The sequence below is a fragment of the Mercenaria mercenaria genome, chromosome 3, assembly GCF_021730395.1.
Source record: "Mercenaria mercenaria strain notata chromosome 3, MADL_Memer_1, whole genome shotgun sequence".
Classification (NCBI taxonomy): Eukaryota; Metazoa; Mollusca; class Bivalvia; order Venerida; family Veneridae; genus Mercenaria; species Mercenaria mercenaria.
Window position 1 is genome coordinate 38,627,238 of NC_069363.1, and position 20,090 is coordinate 38,647,327.

At 33.7% G+C, this 20,090-nt stretch overlaps 2 protein-coding genes across 3 annotated transcripts in view; both read left to right on the forward strand.

Annotated features, from left to right (window-relative positions):
* The first annotated feature begins 62 nt into the window (after positions 1 to 62).
* LOC123525027 (uncharacterized) lies at positions 63 to 6,758 on the forward strand. 2 transcript variants are annotated; one of them, XM_045303700.2, is made up of 6 exons: positions 63 to 158; positions 1,736 to 2,041; positions 2,630 to 3,163; positions 3,745 to 3,840; positions 5,501 to 5,658; positions 6,339 to 6,758. In XM_045303700.2, exons 1-6 carry the CDS (start codon positions 143 to 145, stop codon positions 6,657 to 6,659), a joined length of 1,431 nt encoding a protein of 476 aa, XP_045159635.2. In that variant the 5' UTR covers positions 63 to 142; the 3' UTR covers positions 6,660 to 6,758. The 2 variants fall into 2 exon arrangements, with proteins under 2 accessions (XP_045159635.2, XP_045159633.2); XM_045303698.2 differs by lacking the exon at positions 63 to 158 and adding an exon at positions 168 to 307.
* A 5,261-nt stretch (positions 6,759 to 12,019) lies between these two features.
* Positions 12,020 to 20,090, forward strand: part of LOC123525026 (dnaJ homolog subfamily C member 9-like) — a 41,270-nt gene continuing 33,199 nt past the window's right edge. Inside the window, exon 1 of the mRNA XM_045303696.2 lies at positions 12,020 to 12,172. Coding sequence (XP_045159631.2) covers positions 12,079 to 12,172 — 94 coding nt within the window. The 5' untranslated portion in view covers positions 12,020 to 12,078. The remainder of the gene's footprint in view (positions 12,173 to 20,090) is intronic.

Genomic DNA, 20,090 nt, shown 5'->3' on the forward strand with positions numbered 1-20,090 from the left:
CGCAGGCTGGTCTGGATCCATGCTGGTCGCACACCCACTATGTTGATTTTCCCATGGCACGGCTCATATCACGCCTTGTCTGAATATACTTCATTGCTGACCGTGACAAAGACCGATAAGGCATTATACATTGGTAACTGATATGGGATCTCAAGCAAGTAGGTCTATTTCTATCTACTGAAAGCCTATTTTGGACGGTTTGGACTATAAAGCGTTCCGTTCAATTTTTATGTGGACAATTAACTGCTCTGAAAATGTATTAATATTAAGACTGGTATGAAAGACTGTATCCTACAAAAACGTACTGGCAAGTGGATTTTTCCATGTTTTTCCAAATTTTATGAATGCAAATTATATGTGTAATATTCGAAAGGGGTGAAACGCTTTTGCAATGGTGAATACTCGGGGTATTACACGTGGTGTTTCTCGTGTTGTTTTGTTCTCTGCAAAGTTATTGAATGCATGAGTACATGGTTCTTCATACTCATATATTTATTAAGCATTTCTAGTATATGTTTACTTACAGTGTAAATTTGTTACCATAACGTGTATTTAAGTTATTCTAAAAGAGAACACTTTAACACATAGCGATGATTAAATTGGCATTGGGGCTTTGTGTATAAATAAACTGTTTAAACTCCCCGGTGGTACTTTTTTCAATGACCGTTCCAAGGCGATGCTCAATTTTGTCCCACTGTTTGTCTTTGTATCTGTATATTGCCCCCTTTACTATGAGTAAGTTATCGTGCCCACCTTAATTTTGGCTGCCGGAATCCTAAGGCGGTGCCCGATTGTTGTTTTTACCTGCTTATATGTGTGCGTTTGTGTGCTTGTGCGTCTGTGTGTCTTGGAAGTTTCCCTACAGTGTTGTTATATCTTACTTGTCTGTTTATCTACTAGTATGTTAGTTAGTTGTGTGTGGGTGTGTGTGTTTGTCTTTGGTACATGAATGTCTGCGCTACTGTGGATTACGTTGTAGTGTAACTGTGATTAAGGAACGCAGCATTCCCTTTGTATATTCATCCTTGTTCTACTTTCCGCTTCAACCCCTCCCCCACCTCCTTTCCACCTCTTACCCCTTCCTCCCTCTCTATCTATATTTTGCATAAAACTGAAATGTACTTGCTGGATTTTTGAAGCAACCCGTCTGTAATATTTTTCCGTTACAGCTTATTTTTGTTGTGGGCCTACTTTGCAAATGAGTGGCTCTGAGGCTGTTTTTGTGGTTCTCTGTGCTTCCGAGAAATCTACCCTTACCTATTAATTCTTCATCACTAGTGTACATATCCATGCATATACTTACAGATGTTTATGGCATAATTTTGAGGTTTGCGTTCTCAAAATATTGTTATTTCTATTTTGACTTTGTTCTTGTTCCTTCAATTCTCTTGTTATTTCGCAATGTCAGACTCCTGGTATAAATGTATAATTTTAAGCCCAGTAGCTAACGAGTAGCTTTTGACAGAAAGTAATGAATACGGTAATATTTTATACAACAACATCAATATCTTCTTCAACAACAACAACAACAACAACAACAAAAGTGTACGTTGAAACAGTTTAATTTTTTATTATATTCAAGCTGAGTTTTTATGTTAAACATTTAACTTTAACATAAAAAGTTTGTCTATATATTGCTGATTCTTATTTTGCCAGTAGGTTCTGTTTCATTTCATGGCCTTTTTACGAACATCTTTTTTTCACAATGGTAATTGTTTATATATCCGTTTTACAGTTTTAGCAGTTTTACTCACGTGTCTGCAAGTAGAGATCTCATGTGGGTATTTGCTGAGCAACAATGATGAATACCAAGTTTGGTTGACGACTGGGGACCAGACAAGGAAGCTTTCCAGAGAAGCACCTTGTCCAGTGACGTCACAACACCATGGCTACAGCGTCTGGGTTGATAGAAATAAACGCAGACAGACTATTGATGGGTTTGGTGCAGCCCTTACTAATTCAGCAGCATATGTAATCTTCCACAGCCCAGTTAGGAACCAAATACTGACTGAATTATTTGGAAGCGGAGTGAACGACCTAGGTGAATTTATTGACAAATCCTCAAAAAAAAACTGTAGAAAAAACATGGACCTCTATCCCAAAATAAACACTCCTTTCCAAGACTCTAAACTCTTTAGACCGCAACACAAATGCAGTGTCTGTATTAATTTTTACCTGATTAACTTGAACACAGATATAGACAAAGTTAACAAACAGATAACGAGAAGTGAAAACATGATATCGCTTTAGGACGTGCGTAATTGTAGAAATTGAATTTCGACACGTGTGTTTATTGTACCACACATAATTGAACAAAGTGATTCGTAAAGTCAGTTTTAATTTATTTGACCACTACCAAATTAACACATTCTAAGACACTAGAAAGTATTGAATGAATTATTCAGTATTTTGTCATATACGCTGGTATTTTGCAACATTACGATTCTAGTTTTTTTACAGACTGATTTCCAGAAAATATTGTAAAACTCTTTGATATAAACAGACTATATTAACGAGAAATATAGAATACAGCGATAATGTTACTGGCTGTTGTCTGACTAATACATGTATATGACATTTTTAACATCCATCACTTATCGAAATTATTAAATAAATGATCTTTTGACAGGTGTTAATTACATTCGCCTGCCAATGGGAAGTTCAGATTTGAATGCTGTCGACCCATATACGTACGATGATATGCCAAGCGGACAAACGGATTTCGAATTAAATCATTTCAGCATTGAAAAAGACAAAGCGTTTATTATTCCTATTCTAAAGGAAGCGTTATCAATCAACCCTCATCTAAAACTCATGGCAACGCCATGGACAGCACCAGCCTGGATGAAAACAACTAAAAACGTCTTTGGAGGAGAGTTTATCAACGACAGCAGATACATGCAAACATATGCTCAGTACTTTGTAAAATTCTTCGAAGCTTATAAAGCGGAGGGTATCACTTTTGACTCATTTAGTGTTCAAAACGAACCAGTGTTGTCGAAAAATGACTATCCTACCATGATCCTGAACATAGATCCAATGAAAGTTTTCATCAGGGATCATCTGGGGCCATTACTGAGGCAGAGAAATATCAAAACAAAACTGCTAATTTGGGATCATAACTGGTCCGGCTCATGGTACCCAGAAGCCGTTCTTAGTGACAGTAAGTAGAAAGGCTCTAATTTGAAACAAGTAGTCAAAATATTTGTTAAAAGTTCTACTGACATGTTCTACGGAACAATTTATACTTCTAATCAAAGAGCCAGTTGTATTTTGTAACTGCTTGAAATAGAATTATGGCCGCTTAAATCAAAGAATAAACTTTGAATCTTACATGTTTAATGTTAAACGATCATTAATAATAAAGCAAACCTCTTTTCGGGGCATTTACTATGCAAATAAGATATCTACGCGTTCCTTTTTGCTCTTTTTGTGAGGTTATATACGGTCCTACTGGAGGTGTTAAGCCAGTACTTTGAAGGTATCGCATTCTTTTTCAAGGAATCGTCTAAAGTTATGTGAATTGTTTCATTTGTAGGTTCAATTTGAGCAAACCTGCGTCTAATGACAATTTTGACCTTAAGGCACAAATTGACTTGTGGACGGTAGCTTGCATTTCTACTACTGTCCATGAACAGGCTCAATCAAACCGAGCCTGCAACATTTTCATTTCTGTGGAGTTTGTCTTTTTATTTTATTTTTGTATTGATTAAAGTTTATAATAACAATTTGTTATGATTCCAGGAAATGTTGCTCAGTATGTTTCGGGTGTCGCATGGCACGGATATGATGGGAGACATAATGCCCCAGAAGCCTTCCATCACAAGCATCCTAATGTCGGTACGTATTGTCACCAAATCTGGTCTTTCAAAATGTTTAATCAGATAATAAGGTGATTTTTTGTCTTTAAATGTTCATCTTTTTATGGATTTTCGGTGAAAGATAGTCATAGGGGCTGTCTAACTTTAATTACATAGTCCAAACGCTTTGATACATTGTGAAAACTGTTTAAAATAAAATTATGTCCAAATAATAACGCGTGTGGCAAAGTAATAATTTTATTATTTTTGACATGTTTTCATAATCTTCATTGAATGACTAGATCATTAGTAGAGTTCTTGTTGTATCTGGACTATGAATATATCAAATGTCACAAAATTGCACAAACTATTTTTTCTCTGTTTTGATAACAATTAAACCCGTACTTTTTTTCTTTCTGCATTCAATCGGTGCAGTCAGCTTATACAAAACTTACTGGTAAACCAGGATGTCAGCAATTGCCTGAAGAGCATCTCAATGTTTTCTTATTCAGTGGTGTAATATTTCATCATTCAATTTTACTAGGCAGTAGTGTTTTATTTGGCAAAACCCTGTTTTACATTAAAAGGTCGGCATTAAATCTCCCGCATTGAGTGTACGCACGCATTGAGTGTGCACTATAAACCTAGCCCTAACCTTAAGTCAGTGTATAGTACATCAATACGTGCGTACGAAAAACATAAAGGGGGAATACTCTTTCAGCCTGACGATAGAATGGATCAAAAGTTTCTCTGTATTCTTTGATAAATATAGATAGATCTTAGAAATCAATGAAGTCATATTATGTATTATAGATATAACTGCATGAAGATACTGACGAAAAGTTTTGCTTTCAGTATATATTTAGAAAGATGTGCACGTAGATTGCTTTAAATCATGTAGATACTTAACGTATTCAAATGCATCCTTTGAAAAGTCTTCGGATTTCTATGTAGCGTCTTCAGACCATGCATATTGTTATTTTAAAACTATGGTATCAAATGTATAGTTGGCATAAGCGGTTTTATCATCAAAATGAAAGTAATTGTAAGGCGCTACAGAAACTGCTTCTGGGTATCAAATTAAAAAAAAGTAATAATTATTTATCAAATTGCATATGGATATACTTTTAATTAATTTCTTGCAAAAAATATTATACTCTTTAAAATCAATCCCACGGATATCAGAAACAGACTTTTTTCGGAAGTAAAAATGATACAAATCTCGTTTAAGGCGGTTTTCAACCTTTATGATTATAAGAAAAACGGATTAAACTTATAGTGTTACAAAATGTTATACACTGTTTCCTGCTCTATGGAAACGTGTCAAAGATTTCTGGAAAGATTTTTATTGTATCTCAATGCAAATACGTGACATAAAATTAATTTGAAGACAGATATAAAACTTCTTTCTCATCTTCCCTCAAGCAGGGAATGCTGCATAAAATGCAGTAACAATTTTTTAAAGAGAGGAGGATCGACCTAAGTTTTTAGTCTTGTTCAAATAAAGATAATGTGTAAGACATTTTATTAATGACCTATATCTATCTCTCTTAGATTTTTTTAAATCTTAAAAGATCATTCCAAAGGCAAACTTTCTAAATATAATGGAAGAAAGGCACAAACCTTTGAAGATTTTAACGTATAAAACTTCATAAAGCATTATATGCTACTTTTAATGTACAATATAAAAATACTTCTAGATATGTATTTCACTGAGTATTCTGGTGGAGGCTGGAATCAAAATTACGCAGACGTCCTTACAACAGAAACAAGACTCATTTTCATCGGGCAAACAAAATCCTGGGCTAAAAACGTGCTATTGTGGAATCTGGCTTTAGACGAACATCATGGACCAACGGTTGAATAACTTATTAAAAAAGCTTGAAGGGAGCTAAAATTCAACATTCTTGCATTCTGTTGATTAGAGCTTTTATTGAAGTGCAGTAATTTATAAATGTGGCAGGAAAATCATAAAAACAATTATAAAATTATTCTGATAAAATTTTATAACTATTAGTATGCATGAAAGTCGGTCAGTTAAATGTATCAAAGTGCAATTGAATAAATATACTAGAGAAGCACTAGCCCTTTGGTAGTTTATTGGCTATTTTGTCATGTGTTTTAACTATTTTAAGTACTTAAAAAACGTTTTTCCACACCTGTTTGTCCGATAAACGTGTGTTTTTTCAACAACCCTGAAAAACATGTCTGATTGATGAAGATGTCTCTAACTTTCTCTTAAAGACGATGAACTTAAAGTCGTTTTTATGGAATCAAGAAGCACATCGGTTATCTTTATGTCTTTTGAAAACATTCTGATACTTGTTCTCTGTATTCTCAGTAAGAAGCATATTTTACGTCTGAAATATAAAAAAAAAAGTTTTATGTCAACATGATATAATATGAGGTAAATTTAAGCAAATTAAAGAAATGTATGGGATTTATTACATTCTCAAATACTGTTACATATTTCATTTCCTGAGAAAAAAAAATTGCTCATATCGAACGACATTAATAAATTTTGTATTGACATTTCAGAAACACGTGGGAGGTTGTCGTGACTGCCGTGGTGTAATAACCGTCCGTACAGGCAGCAGCTCGTACACAAAAAATGTCGAGTACTACGCCATGGGACATATGAGCAAGTTCGTGAAACCTGGTGCCGTCAGATTAGAAGCCAATTATTTTAAATGGGATGATCTCCAGTGTGTTGCATTCCAAAATACGGATGGCAGTACAGTTATTGTCGTTCAAAATCCAAACACAAGAAATTCTGCCAATTTCTCATTGGATATTGATGCCAAACATTACCAGTACAATAACCTTCCGCCTAGGTCGGTTGTAACATTTGTTAAGTAAATATTGTGTTTGAAACACATATACTGGCCGCTAACTTAACAAACGAATGTGTTTTTCACACATTTAGAAAAAAATGTTGCAATTAGAATTCAAACAAATCGCTTCATTTTGTTTATTGTATGATTTCAATTTGATTTTAAAATACAGTAATGTCTAGAATTAACAAACGAACCAAATTTATGATAAGGTAGGAAAATCAGGAAAACAAGTAAATAAAGAGTGTTTATCCTGTTACAGTAAAACACCGCTCGCTCGAGGTCGCAAGGGGATGAGCAAAATGCTCGAGTTATCCATGGTCTCGAGCGACCCAAACATTGACCAACATACGAAGAAAATTGAAGTTTGTTTTACCAATTGTCATCGAGAGCATTTGCAGAGGAAACGGTGATGCGTAATAATAACACACTCGTGACATTAAAAAAACAACGTATTACAAACGTTATTTATGATAGATCGTAAATGACACATGTGAAGAAACAGCTAAGACATTTTATTTTTTTATTTGAAATACTGTAATCGAATTCGCAGTTTTCTTCTCCAAATTAAGATGTCGTAATTATCGTCTCAACTTTATGAAAAGGCTATATTATTTCCTTTATTTGCATGCAAACAACTGTGGAACAAAATATTAAGATCTTATAATTATCTTCTCGATCCCGCAGAAAAAAATGTAATAATAACAATTTGGATCAATAAAATTTTTCTTCAACCTTTCATCAATTATTATTATAATCAATCTCATAATCAGATCAAATGTACCGACAAACAAACATTTAAGATAGTCGGGGAATAGACCATGCAATTCTCACGGCGTGCGAAAGTTTTAAAATAACCGATACATTTTGACAGCCGAAGGTGTGAAATTTTTTGACACCTCTGCTCGAGTTTGCCATAAGCAACAAAGAGTAAATTAATACACAGGGACCAGCTGTCATGCTCGAGCGATCGAGTTATCGATGCTCGACCCAGCCATGGTCATTTCACATAGAAAATAGAAGAAAATCGGCCGGGACTACATGAATTGCTCGAGCGATCACGGGTGCTCGAGTCATCGATGCTCGAGCGAGCGGTGTTTCACTGTATGTCTTTGTAACAAATGCAAATTTGGATTGATATTTGACCATATATTAGTAAACATTTCAATATCTACACCCGTGTATCCTTATAAATGACATCTGTTTCTTTAAATATAACAAAGTATTCATATGTATTATGTAAGTTTTGGAAATGGGTAGAGGTCGTTACATGAATGTGTGATGTCTTTGCACATCGCAATTTTGTTGGAATTTTACAAACGTATATGTCTAAATGTGTGAGAAATATGGCAAATGTATGTTACAATTACGAAAGATATAGGGACGTTAGACGTTTCGTTAAGTGTATGTATGTCCTAGGCAGCTTCAGATGAATAGGGCTAACAATGCTGATTCAATTGTTTCCTCGTCAGGTTAAAATCTATTCGTCCATAATTGAATTATTCGTACAGAAATACATGTACCGATATGGTAAGAAAGATTATATTGATTTTGATATTATATACCTTTTGGGGTTTAAGTTTCACAGTTTATAAAATTTTTAAGTGTTAAAACTGTTAAATGTATCATTGGAAGAGGCTATAACCGTATTGTTTTGAGACAGACTGCATGTTTGTACGGTTTGTAACTATATATGCGGTCCTCTTTGACTGCGATGGCGGGATAGATTGGGGCTCCATAACAATTTGCTCAAAACGATGAACCAGTGGGACGGACTGGTTTGATAAATTTCTCCTGTCCTGCTTTGTTGTGCTCTTAAATGTCTTTCTCTTGGTGCTCGAGTTTCTGCCATGTCATTAAATTGATATGTTTACGGTTCCATATCTTTTGATTTATACATCTTTACAACTTTTCATTGTGTTCCTAAGGTTGGGAATTAATTCCGTTTACACAATAATGTAATTAAGGAACATGATTGGGTTTAAGGGTGAGGTTTGTCGCAAGTAGACTCTCCAGTGTCACTTTTGCGAATGACCGCTCCAAGGAAGTACCCACCTATACTCCTGCTGCATGTATGTCTCTGTCTGTTTTTACTACTCCATTATCTTTAGTTTATTTACACGTACTTCCATCTGGAGAGCTGCGTACTAACACCTACTATTCGTGTCGTCATCTAACTGTCTTAATCGTTATCGCCTATGCAATGTGTTTTGTTTACCTTTCATTTGCATTACTGTGCATTAAATTTACATATTTTGAACCGCTGAATATATGTAGACAGAACAGCAAGTTGAAGTGTATTTCAGTCTGAACTCCGTTTAAAATACGTTCATAGTACACAGGGTTTTCTTAACAAATCTTTGCTAAATAATAACTACCACTATTATCCAAATAAAACGGATTATTCATATCTAAAATACTATAAAGACAAGTTGAAGTATTGGTAAAATGTCTGCAAGTGTATCTAAAGAAAGGTTCAACATAAAAACCATATCTTACACTATTTTTTGTCTACTCCATTGTTTTAATTATATCAAGAGTTGTATATTTTTGAAGTCTCTTAACTAACACTAACTAACTGTTCGAATAAAACTCAATAAGATGTCACATCACGACGCACGTTTTCCATGAGTAACGTCCGGTATTGTGCACATAGCTCTATCTCATTTTCAGTAACATGTATAAAGAAGCGTAGTACCTTAAGGTAAAAAGATTGCTTTAGAATCGGAACATATTTGATTTATATAGTTTCGTTGCATTTGTAGTTTAAAATTTGCATTGTGTTTATCACAATCATCTACTGAAATTTTTATATTAGAATCTTTGAAATATGTTTACTGGCAACAGGCTCACCTTAGTTTTATATCAAAACATTTTGAAGTGACATCTAGAATTTGTAAACCAATATCGCTTGTAATTTCTTTTGAGTTTTCCATACAATATCCCGCGTTATATCTACGTGGATTTGTAAGTATAGGATCCTCCTGTAATTCTTCATATTCTTCTTATTCTGTTGAATATGTTTATCAGGATCACTTGTAGTTACGTGATTTCAGCTTAGGTTTATAGGTTAGGTTGTGCTTTATTTGGGGTGATCTTTGCTTCCCGGAAATCTTCCCTTACCTTTTATCTTTTATAGATCATGATCCCATGTAGTTTTTTATTGTTTTCTTGATCAAAATCTAATGTAATTGTTTGTTCCTAGTGTCTATATATCAGAAGCGTTGGAAGATTCTTCTTCGTTTTCATATACGATGATCTTCTAGTTTTTTTTCTCAATCATGCAGTCCGGTTTCTTCTGTACTTTGTATTTTCGGTGGATTAGCAGATTGTGCAGTTTTTACTTAAATAATTACCATCGAATTACCAAGGAACCTAACTAATGGAAAGCACATATGTGGTGAACATGGGCATTTAGGCACAGATATCTTGCTTCATTGAAGTAAAAAAGAAAAGAAGCAAAGTTGTCCAAGAGGAAAAGACACATTCAAATATAGCATCCCCCACCATAACTTCCTCCCCAATAGCGGTGCATATATGGATATGTACACTTTAGATATGTGCAAAAAAAAAACGTGTTTTGTTATCTTATGATCTTACGAATGAAGAGTGCTTAAAGACTTGTTAGGAAACCAGTTGTCACAGGGATAAAATAATAGTATATAATTTACTTCCAGGCTTAAAATTAATTTAATTTAATAAAAGTAGTTCAAATATGCTGAAGGGGATAATCACACGTAATTGGAGAACGACGTAGGTGATGTACCCAAGTTTGTACCTTTTGAAGAACAGAACGCAATAAGGCAGAATAAAATCACTAATGGATAAAACTAAAATAATTATAGTATAAATTAATCCTTCGATATCATTTGTTTTGGCCATTCTCCTGATGAAACAGGAATAATAATTTGATACTGATGCAATATTACGGATAATTCCTGGCAAGTTTTTGAACTTTTTAGAATGACACTCAAAGGTAAGTAGTGGCGTTTGTGATTTAAGTTTGGTACCATAACTACTATGTAAAATTAGGAGAAAATTATAAGTTTTCTTTTTCGAGTTATCAGCAACGTACATGACCGACCTATCATGAATGCATTCATAGACAAGCATTGTTTCCGTTTTCCAATAGCACAGGGATAATTTCGTATTACTTTAAAGTGTGATGAAGGTGATACAATTGCTTCACTAACGAAAAGCCTGGTTTGACTTTTAGTTGAATAAAAATGTCCTTAATGCATGAACGAAAGAGACTGTGGCCAATGAATCCCAGATAGGACAGGAAAGGTAAACGAAGTTCAGTGTGAGTGTGGTGCTTTAAGAATTTTTATTCATCGACTATCCGTGATAAACTTATGCAAGAAAACTTGTAAGAATGAGATCCCAGATACTCTCATTTCTGGTAGAGATGATTTTATTATTTTGGACCATCTTATCATAATTTGAAACAATATATTATTATAATTATTATACCAGATTTGTATAGCACCATTTTTTGTGAAGAAAAAAAAACAAGTTCAAACGCGCTTTACATACAATATAGCATACAATATAGCCTGTCAAGAAGTCTTTGTGAATAACTTGGTCCTCCTTTAGACTGATTTTGGACCTTGAGTTGACAAACCTGTAATTGTTCAAGGTGATTTTGGTACATGAGATTACCAGTTACCTGGTTACTTGAAAAATGGACTTCATATTGCAGAAAAGTACACTTAGACCATTTCACATTGCAGAGGTATCAGTAACCTGTGGTAACCCGTCGGTTACCAAGGAAATAGAAGGCCGGGCTACCTAGTTACTTGAAAATTCGACTCCATTTTACATCAAAACGCTCATTGGGAGTTCAATCATCAAAAGTTGAAGACTGGCTACCAAAGACATAAAAGAAATAACCCTAGTTACCAAAGGTAAGTAGGGGTTACAAATACATCAGTTTGTGGAGTTTTCCATAATTCTGGTCATATCTAGAATACTATAAACAGTCAACAAAATAAACAGCGGTAGGGAAACATAGTTTGCAACAAAACTGTTACCACAAAGTAACATTATATATCAAAATATAAAAACAGGGTGAAATGTCATTTCCAAAACATGAAATTTGGGGGGTGAAGAGTCATCCAAAGGCGAGGTGACTTGCCATGGAATGATATCATCGGGGTGAGATGTCTGGTTAACCGGGGAAAAGCATACTAATTTAATAATTCAAATCAATCTCATTTTAATCTAAAGTATCATCATTGTTTCACTGTGAGGATGCGTTCTTGAGCGTGCACGCCTATTCTTATTTGAAACTGTTATCAAATGGAAATTTCATTTTTTTTCTGGTAAATTAGTGGTTTTAGACCTCAGCCCACGACACACAAAGTAATTCGCACAATACGCGATATTAACAGTGCACAGAAAAACGCGCGTTCGATATTGTTTTGGAAGGAAAAAGAATTAAAATGCCAAGTCTACTGGAAGCATGCAGGGAACACTTTTCTACAGATAATTTATATGAAGTTCTTGGTGTGAAGAAAACAGCCTCAGAGTCTGAAGGTTTTCACAAAACCCTTTTTATCATATTTGTCTTTATATTTCGCGACGTCAGTATTTCACAATCCCTGCCTGAGTACAGTGAACGTGCCCTTTCCGAACCAATTTTCTATCGTTTTACTTCGTCAAGTTTATATTTTAAATATAATATTCAGCTTAAATGCTGGACAAATATGTCGCGATCAAAATAACGTGAAAAGAAATTCGAAACAAAATGTCAACAAGAGGCCATAACCTAAAACTTGAAATGCCATGTTCTAGAACAAGGTTTTGCCTGAACCAGTTTTCTTGTTGTGTTATCAAACCATGGAATGAATTACCACAGTATGTTGTAGATGCTAAAACTGTAACTGACTTCAAAATAAGATTAGATAAGCACTGGCAGGGAGAAACTCCATACAAATTAAGACACTAAAACACTGGGCTGTAAATTGATTTTACAGCCATAATGACAATATAATTAGATCTGTCACCATTTTAATGAACAAACTGTGAAGAAACAAATTGAGCCGTACAGCAGCAATTCCATAAGAAGAGGGGCGTAAAAAGGGTTTTACACCCTTCCACCAGAGCCCAGAATCATCCTACAGGTATTGTTTGTGACAGATTTCTGTAATTGATCACACTGGTACTGTGCGTAATCCGGGTCATTATAACTCGCCTACTCCGAACCACCACAGATGAACTGAAATGGTTTTCTTATTACTATCCACAACAACATAAAACTAACATCTTGAATCGAAAACTGAAATTATTTTATGTAAGGAATAGAAATCATCGCATTGAAGGCCAGTTTAATGACTAAAACGGGGGTCGCACTAAACTGCTGACGACTTAGCTGACGATATGGAATATATAGGAAACTGCTGACCACATAGATAAAGAAGGATTATCGAAAACTGCTGACCATATAGACAAAGAAGGAAAATCGATCCACCGTGAAATTGCCTTTGGGATATTTAACAACACAAAACAAGTGTGAAAGTATGATTATAAATTAAGGGTATATTTTCTTTTTATTAAAGGTATTAAAGTAATAACAAAAATGCTATTCAAAGGTACTGTAATTTATTAATTAAGAAATGATCTATCACTTATAAATATTTAATATCAAGAATACGTAAAATGTCTATCAAAATTTAAAAAATGTGTACATTGTGAAATACAAAACATAAATATATATATAAACTGATTTTGTATTATATTGACGGAAATTATACAATATATCATCACATATCTCTGTAATCATTGAAATTTTTACTTAAAGTAAGTATTTACTCATATTTCTAAAGTTATTACTATATGACAAACATATCAGTCAAACTTTAATTAAATCATTCACATGAATCAAAGAAGTATGAATAATTCTTTACATGAATACATAAACAACAAAGTAAAATATGAACACATTATATACAAACATGCAAAATTTAAGATATTATTAATGAAATATCTACCGTTCTTTTATCATAATAATGATAATAATATTAATACGCAATATCAAAAACACATAACATACATTTGGAACATATTCTATGTGACTTAAATTAGAACTATGTATATTGTGATGCAAACTGTAAGACAATTCAATATATAAATATGTATATATCAGTGTTGTATAAGCAATAATAATACATTATATTACACAGATCACATGAATGATTGAATTGTTTATTTGAAGTTCAAGTATATTACATAAAAAGTAAAATATGAGCAAATTATATACATATCTATAATGATGATCTCTGATTCATATTGAACATTGTACGTAATCATTGTAATCATATGTTAACAGACAGAACAAACAAATTCTACGTCGGCATGCGAAACATCTGCAGGCGCCTCTACACAGTGCTTGTGGTACCAGCGTGAACATTTGTCACACTGGACTTGATCGCCTAAGCAGGCGGGTAGGTTACAAATACAGTAATTTTCTATCGAAATAATTTTCTGCAGTTTTTTACGACGAGTGCTTATAGTCTTTTTTGTTGTTGGAAATTCCGACATTGTTTCGTTTTCTAGACAAGAGATTAAATGTTGTCTTAGTTTAAAGGGATCAAATATCAAATCAAAACAAAGTTTCTGCCTAATACAGTATGAGGTGGCATAAGCCACAGCAAATAATCCACAGTCGATTGAATTGTCTTGTTTTTGGACCAAAGGAACTGTTATATCAAAACCCTCTTCATTTTTTCCATAAATCTGTGAAAGCTGAATTTTGAGGCCGTCTGGTATAATTCTGTCATTTGGTCTTTCGTTGCCTAAACTGTCTATCAAATATATACTATCATTGTGTTGTATAGATGTTACCCAGTGATCCTTATGATTATGATGGATTTGACACGAAAACTTTTCCTTCGCTGGCTGCAATGGCGTATAAGTTGTCCAAATTTTTTTATTGTCGTCGAACTTTGGAACTTTTTCACATAACTGCAAACCGCCGATTTTATTTCCAAATTGTTTCCTTAAAAGTTTACTTACAGCTTCTATATGTTGTGAGTGTAACTTTCCGTTTTTGTCATTGTAAAAAATATACAAGTACATGGTCGGTTAGCAGTTTTACTCTATATTTAACTGGTCAGCAGTTTTACTCTATGTTTAACTGGTCAGCACTTTGCACACATTAAAAATATAGAAATATAGAGAATAAAAAATATACAGATACATGGTCGGTCAGCAGTTTTACTCTATATTCAACTGGTCAGCAGTTTTACTCTATGTTTAACTGGTCAGCACTTTGCACACATTAAATATATACAGGACTTTCTAGCGATATCTCATTTACGTGAAATTGCTGACCACATAGAAATATAGAGAAATGGCCAGCAGAATTTACAGTTTCAAACTTGTACAGAATCAGTCAACAGTTTCAATATTTAACAGGTCAGCACTTTCTATATATGCATATCGCATTTGCGTGAAATAGCTGAACACATATAAACTAACTATAAACAGAGGAAAATGGTCAGCAGAATTTACAGTTTCAAACTTATACAGAATCGGTCAGCAGTTAAAAAATTTCACACAATATTTAACTGGTCAGCACTTTTTAGCGGTATCGCATTTACGTGAAATTGCTGACCATCTAGAAATGGTCAGCAGAATTTTTGTTTCACAGTTATACAGAAGCGGCCAGAATATTTCTCTGTTAAATTTTAATGTCTTTGGAAAATGCGAAGGTGCTTGGTAAGATAATAGAGTTTCTTAAAATAAATGATGATAGGTAAAGGTAGATTTCTCGGAAGCACAGAGCACTAAAAAGCCACGCAATATATATAGAGTCAAAACACTTAAAAATAATACCACATAACTTCACGAAAATTGTTATATGTGTTCTTTTCATGCATTTAATGAGATAATTCTTACTTAACTTGTTTACATGTTTTGTCAATATCAAATGTAATGAAAACATGCAGACAACAATCCAACCGTTTTTGCGGTCAGCAGTTTGTCAATATTAAATAGGGCTATTTAATATGATTTACACTTTATTTAACCGGTCATTTCTGTATCAGTTTATTAGCAATGTTGGTTTACATAGCTATACTGTTCGAATGACTTACTCTTTTTATCTATTTATTTTGTGATCATATACAAAAAAAAATAAATACACGACAGTTAAGAGACATTCTTCATAGCATTCATTTATTTATTCTAAGAGTGCATTAATCCGGTACTACATGTGCAAATTAATGCAATTAAAGATATGTGGATTACACAAGCATGCGATGGCCCTAAGCTAGTGTACTTCTTAATTAACAAGTTTATTGGTGTTATCGATAAGTGTGAACAACAAAATACACAGGGTGTCACTACGTTCAATTCTGTAATGATTAATGCGTTTCATAAAAAAGACCATACAATATCAAAATGATTTTTAAAAGTATGCGAATCATTCAATATAATTATGTCCACCAAATTAATGCAAGCCAAGACTTTGATGCAAATTAGTGTCTTCGTTCTTTAGTCAAGTTAAATATGTTATCAAGAAATGAAATAGTTCTGCCTGAGCATACGTACATCAGTAAGTACTGAAGATTAGCACCTTCGTGTTCATCCAATTAAGGAAAAACTTGTTGATAATTATCATTTTAGATGAACCCCATTTAAATGTGATAGTATACTTAATTTAGTCGACAAAGTAGTATATTAATGATTTGTGTCACAAAACTAGCAGTCATGTATTACCTTTGTATGAAGCAATTATTCATTTTTAGCCATTCATAGGCAATAAGAAGTTATGCTAGTCAATATTACAATTCAATCTTATTCAAATTTTATACTTTTCAAAATGCGAGCAGTATGAAGGCATATGTTATATGCTTAGAAATCTCTTATAAAATACTTATAATTTCTAGACGGCTGGCATACATCAAAGCGGCAACTGTCGTATTCATGTTGGCAAAAGAAATATAGTTGACGTGACATGCATGATACATATATTATGTAATCTGACTTACCGATTTCGATGGTACCATTTCATAGAATTCAAGTGTATCTTCCATGAAATCACGCACAGTAAATCCAGAGTAAGAAAAAACTGGACAACGAGCAAAATTGTCCAAGTATTTTGTCTGAGAATGTCCAACTATCATAGCCATTATGGATTTTTCAACAAAGCACAAATTCACACAATTAAAAAAAAAATATCACAAATCAGTAATAGTATTCCAGTCAAATATTCATATGAATTGAACATATAATATACAAACATTAATTTTCTATGACTTATATACTTACCATTTCTACTCAAAAGTATCAGCTTGTCCGAGGTGGTGAAACAAAAAGTATACGATCAAAGGCCAATTTGATAACAATTAGAAATAGATTAAAAGTGTAACTTAAATATTCCGCCGACAAAATATCTTATTTTCACTGTTTGCAGTTTGTATATAATTTAATAGTTCAAAGACTAAAAACATTAAATAAGCACAAATAAAACATGTGTAACATTGTTTGCAGTTTGGCCAATTTGCCGCTTACTTCAAATAATAAAGTGATTGCATTTATTTTCACTTCAAAATTAGTTAAGAATAATTAATTATTTACACGCATTGACCAAACTTAATTTTCTATAATTATATACAATTGGATCACACACTACAATACGTTAATAATATAAATGATTTTTTTTTTCGCATTATATAAGAATATGAATTACAGCTCGGTAAAAAATATGGTTAAGATCTATTTTATTTAAAATATTTATACAAAATAAACTATTCTGCCCTCACAATAACATCAGTTTAAACACCTGTATAATTAGACTAGGCTAGACAATATCGATTTTATTATCCTTCTTTGTCTATATGGTCAGCAGTTTCCGATACCCTTCTTTACCTTTGTGGTCAGCAGTTTCCTATATATTCTATATCGTCAGCTAAGTCGTCAGCAGTTTAGTTTGTTCCCTAAAACGGTACTATAGGCATGACATCCTTCTCTGGCATTATTGAAATATGCTGTTTTAAAACAGTCATGTGGGCAGTCTTGTCCTTCGTGTCAATAAAATAGTCACATGGTATAGTAATACCTGGAGGGCCTTTTTCTGGCCATGGGTAAAATTAATTCAGGCCTCGATCTTAACCTACTTTTGCTGGTAGCCAGCAGGGCTACCAACTTGTGAAATCAAGTAGCCCGACCAGGTTTCTAGTAGTCCCGTTTTGGAAAAGAGAAAAATATATTACAGTCTTCACCTTAATTTTTTTCAGCAATTGTCCTTTCGGGCAAGTAAGTTAAGAAAACCATTTGCCAGAAAACATTTTTAATTGCCCGAAATCATTTTGTTTATAAATATGATGTATTTTAGTTTATGCTTGATTCAACATTCAGTTATTTAAATGGTAGGCAACAAACCTACCCACACTATCCATGGGCAGGCTAAGCCAACGTAAGTGGATAACCATGTTACAATATTCAAGTAACTAGTAGACAGAAATTATGGGAGAAAACTGTAGAAAAAAAGTAAGACCTATACCAGTATCCAGTTATATGCCAGGCGTGGCGTTCAAATTTGCACTACCCTTCTAAAACTTACTTTTTTTAGCCAGGGCCTTTAAAATATAGTGTAGCTGTTCAAATTTAACTGCAATAATGGATCAGCCTGGTTAGCCCCCTGCCCCCAACCCCCAAAAAATGTTGTGTTTCTGGTGGCATGGCCAAAAAAAAAGTAGTGTCGGTAGGTCGGTATTTGTTTTTTTTTCTTTTTTTGCATTATGATCAAGTAAATGTAGCCTATTATCACAGTCCGGGGCGACGTGGACACACTAATCATCATCAACCCACCCGTGTTTAAAGCGAAAAAAAAAACATTAACAATTACCGGTAATTATTCTGTTGATAAACAAGTAATTGGCCTTGTTTTCATCATCAATTAAACCCCCCTCAAAGAGCTAAAAGAAGTGTGTCGGTATCATGGCAACTAAAGTGGAGATCAAAGGGGTTTAGTTGCCCGAGATTGTCATGGCATTACGTCATCTTTTCGCGCCATGTGACACATCACTGTCTGATCGTACGGCCTCGGTTCTTTAAATTGCTGAGAAGAAATCAGTAAAAAAGTATCTTCTTTAATTTTTTTTAAAAGCGAATGCGCAATATCCTGTATAAACTGACAGGTAAATGTGTCTAACGATAATAGTAGATATCCTACCTCTGTGACCTATTTGTCCTCAAGGAATTTACATTATTGTTTGAAAAGAATATCTAACATAGTGTCGAGTCAAAAAAGACATGTACAAAGATTCATTTACTTATTAAACTTATTAGAAACCACAGCGACATCATACTGCTTTATTTTAAAACAATCATTGTTTTTATTTACGTTCACGAGGTCCCGTAACCTATTCATCCGCACTTGCAGAAATCTGTTTGCCAAAAATCGTTTTACTCGATGTATTTAAATTGCTGCCGTTTTTTCATTATTTAATATTTTTTAATTCTGTTTTTTGTTCTTTCTTGTCAAAAGTCTGAATTTTATGACCATAGTATGTATTATTTATTTACTTTTAGAAATAAATAAATAATTAAGATCGCGCTGTTCGAAATTTTACAAATAATTGTATGAAACTTCGATCGTTTTTATAGAATTTTGCCTACATTTCTGTCGACATCTTATTAAAATCGTTATAGAATTCAAACTGTATTATTTCTAACGCGGTGCTGAAAATTTGAAGCGATTATATTAAAAAATGAATGCACTACAAGCGTTTTTTGTGTACGTGTCGATAAACATTTAAGTAACAGCGATACGATAGGTCGCACGTGCTCGTGGAATGGAAAATTACTGGCATGACGTTTTGATATCTTTACGATTCGCGGGTAAATTCCAGTCAATCCAGGTAATTTTTAGGGATGTAATTTCTGAATTTTTTCAAGTTACTTTATATATTGCAAATCTGAAGTCATCAATTCATGCATAAATATACGAAAGCTAGTATTTAGGATGTACATTTCAGATTCATGAAGTTCTTTTTGTAATTATTGTGAAAATTGAGGGATTTGAATTTCGGAAAAATGGCCGACCGGTGTTATGCGGACCGAAAATATCTTTGTCATTTAAAAGGAAACATCAGATAAATCGGTGAAATTTCACGCTTTTATTATTAACATGTTCGAAAACTTAGTAGCCCGACGGACTACCCAGCTTGGGAAATTCGGTAGTCCGTCTGAAAAACTGGTAGCCTCCGGCTACCGTCAAGATCGAGGCCTGTAATTATTAACATAAATTAATATTTTGGACACATTGAATCGGCATTTTTTTTCTGCAATCTTGAAACAACATGCAGCAGAACAGTACTGAAAATGTGTGATTCGGAATAGGCACAATGTATGCCATCTATATTTCTTCTTTAGGCATCCAGGGTTTTCCCTCGGGTTTTTTATTTGGGAGTCTATGGACTCCCATGGCTGCTAATTTAAGGGTCCC

Excerpts from the sequence above, each read along its gene's own strand:
- LOC123525027 (XM_045303698.2), top strand. The coding sequence starts at position 277 with ATGAAAGACTGTATCCTACAAAAACGTACTG. Across the intron at positions 2,042-2,629 it reads AAGCGGAGTGAACGACCTAG|GTGTTAATTACATTCGCCTG; the intron begins GTGAATTTATTG and ends ATCTTTTGACAG. Across the intron at positions 3,164-3,744 it reads AGAAGCCGTTCTTAGTGACA|GAAATGTTGCTCAGTATGTT; the intron begins GTAAGTAGAAAG and ends TTATGATTCCAG.